We start from the raw sequence: 6,410 nt of genomic DNA on the forward strand, positions 1-6,410 counted from the left end.
AGGGAAAACATCAACTTCTGAAGTATCTGTGGCTGACACAGAATTTACAGTAAAAATTCCGAAATTCCGAAGACCAAAATTTGGAATTTCTTGGCCTAAGGGTAAACCATCAGAAAATGCTGTTGGTTACAAAGAGGAATCTGAAATTTCCAAGGGAAGGGTAATATCTGACTTGTCTGATAGCAATACTGAAGAACTAACTCAGATCTCTGATACCGAATTTGGTGTACAGATTCACAAGCCTTCACCTGAAGATGTTCATGATGCAGCAACATTGGATGTCAGTCTCCCATCAATGGAAGTTACCATGCCAAAATTAGAAGTGGCACTTCATCGTCCAGATTTAGAGTGCAAGGCAGAACAGGAAGTAGTTTCAGGAAAGAAGGACGCTGAGGAGAAAGAAAACAAATTTAAAACATCAAAGTTCAAACTGCCTTCATTTAGTTGGTCACCAAAGAAAGAAGCTATTGCTCCTTCTGAAGCTGAGGAACATCTGGAAGAATCCACTTTGCCTACTTTATCTGGAGACACAGCATCTGAATTAACACTTCCTACTCCTGAGATTCATAACCTTCATGCAGAACTTGATACATCAACAGAAAAAGATGGTGAAAAGGGCAGAAACAAGAAGTCCCAATTTGTCATGCCAAAGATCTCATTCCCTAAAATTAAAGGTCAGAAAGTCCAGGTCTCTCTGCCTTTACTGGAAACTGATGTCTGTGGTCCCAAACAAGAAAAAGAAGGTGCTTCAGTACAGAAATATGAGACAGGGGATAGTGGAGAAGGAATGAGTATAAAAATGCCAGAAGTTACAGTCACAACTCCGGAATTTTCCAAACCAGAAGTCAAAGCTCCCAAAAGAGAGATGGATATTAGTATGCCTATGGGTGAGGTCTTACTTCCTACATGTGAAGAAGATGGCATGGCACTGAAATCAGCTGCTGCTAATGTGAGCCTCTCCACCTCAGATATTAACATTATAAATGAAGGCTCCCTTGAGGTGAAGAGTCCTGACACAAGTGTGGACAGAACATTAAGTGAAATTGCTGTGGGCGATGTAGGAATAAAAATTGAAGGTCTTGAAGGGAAAAGAAAAATGCCTAAATTCCATATGCCAAAGGTTGGAATTACACATTCTAAAGGAAAAGGGTCGGAAAAGGAGGTCAGCCAATCCAAATCAGAAGTCAAGGTTCCCCAACTAAAAACAATGATAGAAATAGCTGACATTGCTGTTGAATCACTGAATTTGGAGGTGGAATGTGGTACAGGAACAGAAACTTACAGCCCTAAAGTGAAAATGAACAAAGCTGACAATAAGGCATCAGAGGCTGATGTTCACCTCCCTTCAGCTGAGATTTCTGTTCCAAAACCAGACAGTGCTATTCAGGATTCAGATGCAGCGTTAAAAATCAAAGGGGAAATAAAGCAAGATGGAGATGGAGAGGAGAAAGAAGGACATTTCAAAATGCCAAAATTCAAACTTCCATCCTTCAGTTGGTCACCGAAGAAGGAAGCAAGTGCTAAACTGGATTCTGGAGCAAATCTGGAAGATGATAAATTTGCTGAAATGTCAAGCAGAATAGACACAGAAGTGAGAGGAACCACCACTGATGATCAAGGTACTGGACCAGATGTTGATCTGGAAATATCTGCTGGAAAAGTTGAACAAAAAAGTCCAGTTAAAAAGCCTCAATTTGTCATGCCTAAAATTTCACTCTCCAAGATCAAAGTTCCCAAATCCCATACTCCTTCACCAAAAGTTGAACCTGACGCTACTATTCCTAAAACAGAAAGAAAGGGTGATGATTCAATACAGATACCTGATATAGAAAGAAGTCATTCTGAAAGGACAGAAGGAGCACAAATAAGCATAAAACTGGCTGAAGTTAAGATCCCCACACTGGAGTTTTCCAAAATAGAACCTGCAGCCTCCCAAACTGAAATGGGACTCAGGTCTGCAAAGACTGATGTTGCTTTGCCTCCCTCAGAGGGGAGTTTTCAACAGGATGTCCTAAAATCGAATTCTACTGATGAAGATACCATTCAAAAAACAGGTATTAAGTTCCCCAGAGAAGAAACTTCAACTGAACTGAGGAGCCCTGAAATAGTAACAGAAAGATCATCAGTTGTGGATGGAAGAAAGATGAAATTGGAAGGTCCTGAAGGGAAGATTAAAATGCCCAAATTCCAGAAGCCAAAGTTTGGAATCTCTCTAACTAAAGGGAAAGGCCAAGAGACAGAGATCAGAACAGAAGCTGAGATAACCCAGCTAAAAATGGCAAACGAAATTGCTGACATTGCTGTGGGAGTTCCCGCATCAGAACCTACACCTGGGATGTCAGAAGCTGGAGTAGGCCTTTGTAAGATAAAGACACCCCAAGTTCTGACAGCTGACATTGAAGCTCCACAGGTAGACGTAAGCTCCCAGTCGGCATCCAAACTGGTGACAGAAGGACCTATCGAGAGCCTTGAGAAGAAAGAAAACAAACTAAAAGAAGACCATGAAATAAAAGCTGAAGAAGTTCAGATTGAAGAACATCAGGGATGGTTTAAAATGCCAAAATTCAGAATACCTGCATTTGGCAGGACATCTGTAAAGGGAAAAAAAGATGATGCTGATATTGAAAGTAGTACAGAAAAAGGTCCGGCAGACATTCCCTCCACCAAAGTACAAACTGAAACAACTCTTCCTGAAAATACCTCCTCATTGCCACACGCAGTCGCTGAAATTACTATTGGAAAAGAAGGGATTCCAAAATTAGGAGATTCTGTGAAGAGTTCTGATGTTAGCTTGTCAAAGATGGAAGGAGATATTTTATTATCCACAGAAAGGACAGATGGTAGAGTGAATATTTCAAAAACTGAAACTTATGCAGACATAGTTAAGCGTGGTGCTGAAGGACAAAAAATGCTTACTTCAGAACTCACAGTGTGTTCAGCAGAATTGTCCAAATCACACCCAAGTGCTTCAGAAATCGACAAAGACAGCAGTTTAACAAATAGGTTTCCTACCTGTACCCTGACTCTTGAAGAGCATAAAGTCAAATCACAGGATATAGAAGTCCCAAAGGTAGAAAGTTCTACTAAGTTAGAGACTTCAGGAGCAGGATGTAAACCATCATCGGATGAAATTACTCTGGATGCAACAGAAGAGAAGATAGATGTTAGTGTTCCAAAGGAAGAGCTAGATATTAAAAATCAAGAGGCATTGATTAAAAAAGGAAAGATAAAGAGTGAGATGAAAATTATAGGAAAAGACAGGGAAGGAAGCCAATTAAAAAAGCCTATATGTGAATGGTCTACAGCAAAGGAATCAGAAGATGGTGTTTATGTTACAGCTAAGCTGGAAGATCTAAAGGTAGAAGAAATGAAAATGGATGTTAAAATTGCAAGAGTAGATCCTGAAATGAAATTTCAAGTGAAAAGTCTTGAAAAGGACTTATCTGCAGGGGTGGAAGTGCAAGTAGAAGACAGAGCAGAAACAAGTAAATTTAAAACATACAAGTTCAAGATTCCAACGTTTGGTGTGTTGCATTCAGAAGTGAAGGGTTTTGAAGATGATATCAATTTGCCAAAGGCAGAAGCTGATTCAGTATCTAAAACTGAAGTGGGCACAGCAGAAATGCAGTTTCAAAAACCAGAAGGATCTATTGACCTGAAAAGTCCCGCTCCAGATAATACGGAAGAGTCTGCCAGAACAACAGTGGCAACAGTGGACAAATTTCAAGGTGGACCAGAAGTAAATATAAGAATTCCCAAGCTAAAAATGCCAAGATTCACTTTCAAATCCCTCCCAATTGAAGCTGATGTTTCGGTATCAAAAGTGGTAACAGATCCAAAGGGATCTAGTACTGACATTGAAGTAGTGCAGCTGCAAGCAAGCTCTGCTATTCCTGAAGAAACACCAGAGGCTCTAGAGAGTGGTATTCAAAAAGCAAAAGGCAAAATTCTAACCCTGACTGAACCTGACATTAAAACAGCACAGATGACTACGACCATAGAGTCCTCTCTTTCAAATGTGGGGCAAGACATTCACTGGTCACATGCAGAGGGCCAAGAAGTGAGTGAGAAAGTAGAACCTGAACACGTTGCTATTGAAAGATGTGAGATTTACACTACTGAAATACTGAAAGAATCAGAAATTCTCTCATCAGAAGTCGAAACTGCTACTTTGGGATTCTCATTGCTCAAGGTGAAGCTGCCTGAATCACATAGCAACTTAGAAGTGCTGGTCCAGCAGCCATCTCCGACAGAAGGTGTATCAGTAAGCAAACCCAAATGTGCTGATGAAAGCTCTGAAGTAGCAGCACAGAGGACTGGTGGCGCTGAGCTTAAACTATCTGACAAGCCACGCACTGAGACAGAAGAATCTAGTGGAGAAGAAAGTTTGGCAAAGTTAAAAACATCTGCTGTTGAAGTAAAGCTGTCCAGTAAACTTGAAGACAGCCTTTCTGATAAGTCACCAAAGGGAATAACTGCAGGTCCTCTCTCTAAAGATGAGGGCGTAGCTGAAGCACTAGAAGAGGAAGAAAAAGACATAACCAATGAAAAAGAGAAGGCTGATAGTAAAAGATCTCCTGGAAGATTCAAATTTTGGCTTCCAAGTATTGGCTTTACAACTTCTGGTGATGAAACAAGCACAGATTCAAAAACAGAAGTAAAAAAATCAGTTCCAGAAGATGTGAAACCTGCTGACACATCAGATAATGATTCTTCTAAGCAAACTGAAAAACCTGGATGGTTCAGATTTCCCAAGCTTGGTTTCACATCTCCTTCCAAAAAGGCTAAGACTGTTGGCAAAGAAGAGGTGGGTCATAAAGAAGGAAGAGTCTCAGATGAAGATAGCCCATCAGATAAACCGGAAATATTTTTTGACGCACAAGAAAGCTTATCACCTAAAGAAACAAGAGAGGGTGAAAACGTTGAACTTGATGGGGCTTCATCTAATGTTCTGGTTTCTCGAGCTATCGTGACATCTTCAGCAAGAACAGAACTAATCTTGTTGGAGGAAGAAAAAGACAGCCAGTCTGATGTTCCTGGAGATACAACCAAATGAAGAATGTCTTTTCTCAACCCTTAATGAAAATAAACTAATCTACACGTACAGAAAATGTTTTCTTAATTTTTTAGTAACTGAAAATTAAACAAAACCCAAAGCTGATATTCATGAAAACAGTTGAACTGGATTTACCATATTTAAAGTTTGAAGTAAATGGATGTCCTATACCGTGCACTAAATAAAATACTGATTTCTTCAATGCTGCCCCTAAGGCAACAATTACTACAGGTGCAGAGGAGCTATTTGCTCCTCTTTGTTTGAGCAAAGCCTGAAAGGATACCTGAACCATGAATGTTAACCATTGAAAGGCTTAGTGATAGCACAAAGACTTGTTAAATAGGCTTCTCAAAACCACACAGAACATGTTTAGATTATGGATTATTTCCAGAATGGAGCATGAACTAGTGCTATGAGAACTGTACTTACCTGTCTAGATTTTGGACCTTTCTGACCTACTTCTGCTTTCTTATTAAAATATTTTTCTCTATTTCAGCTAAGGTAATATGTATATTCCACAAACATTTTAAAATGCAAAATAAAAACAAAATACTAGTGTAGAGAGACTAACGCTTTACCTCCCTCTTCCTCTCGTCTCATTGTTTGGTTATTGTGGTGGGTCACATTTAGCCTTAAAAGAATTTAAAAACAACAACGAACAACAAAAAAAAAACAAATCAAAACAACAGAATAAATGCAAGACCAAAAACCATCTAATTTAAATTCTTAAGATACCAAAGTAAAACATGGTGACAAAGAACAATTATTAAAATGTGGATAAATAAATGTTAATGTATATATTTACTAGGTAGTTAAATGCACAGAATGACCTGTCACACTGGTGGAGTTGCTTCAAAGATTTTCTGGGAAAGGAGATGTATATAATTATTTGCTTCTTTGTTTATATGAATGCTTCTCTCAAGCGCACAACGAAAACCAGAGTGCTTATTGGGACATCCCTCACACGTATCATTAAAACACTGTATTCTTATTTCACAATAAACTCACCATATGAATAATAGCAACTTGACTAATCCGAGTTATTGGTAGTGCCGGTAGCATTTTCTGATTCCGAAAATCCCAGCTTAAAATTGCAAAAGGTTTTACTGTACCCCACTCTCTGCTGAAGTGGCTTCGTAATTACAGCACTATTTCTAAATACAGTGGTAATGGAGACTTTTTATTCATTGCAATCCTTATTTTTATAAATTTGCATGTGCAGACATGCTTTGTTAGAGTAGTTTTCCCATCCTGTATATTCTTTCTCCATATTCTACTTAGTACAAGGAAAGCAGACACAGCAAAACATTTAGAAACTGGATTGTAAAGGAAGTGTACTTGGTTGTTCTACCAT

The 6,410-nt window shown here is 39.0% G+C and overlaps 1 protein-coding gene across 1 annotated transcript in view; it reads left to right on the forward strand.

The window, feature by feature from the left end:
* LOC104539853 (protein AHNAK2-like) overlaps nucleotides 1-5,056 on the forward strand; it is a gene marked incomplete at its 5' end in the record, with an annotated part of 5,676 nt that extends 620 nt beyond the window's left edge. The window contains 2 exons of the mRNA XM_010183485.1: nucleotides 101-2,416; nucleotides 2,600-5,056. Of these exons, the coding sequence (XP_010181787.1) occupies nucleotides 101-2,416; nucleotides 2,600-5,056 (4,773 nt within the window). The remainder of the gene's footprint in view (nucleotides 1-100; nucleotides 2,417-2,599) is intronic.
* Between the last annotated feature and the right edge of the window lie 1,354 nt (nucleotides 5,057-6,410).

The sequence above is a fragment of the Mesitornis unicolor genome, unplaced genomic scaffold, assembly GCF_000695765.1.
Source record: "Mesitornis unicolor isolate BGI_N332 unplaced genomic scaffold, ASM69576v1 scaffold47724, whole genome shotgun sequence".
Classification (NCBI taxonomy): domain Eukaryota; kingdom Metazoa; phylum Chordata; class Aves; order Mesitornithiformes; family Mesitornithidae; genus Mesitornis; species Mesitornis unicolor.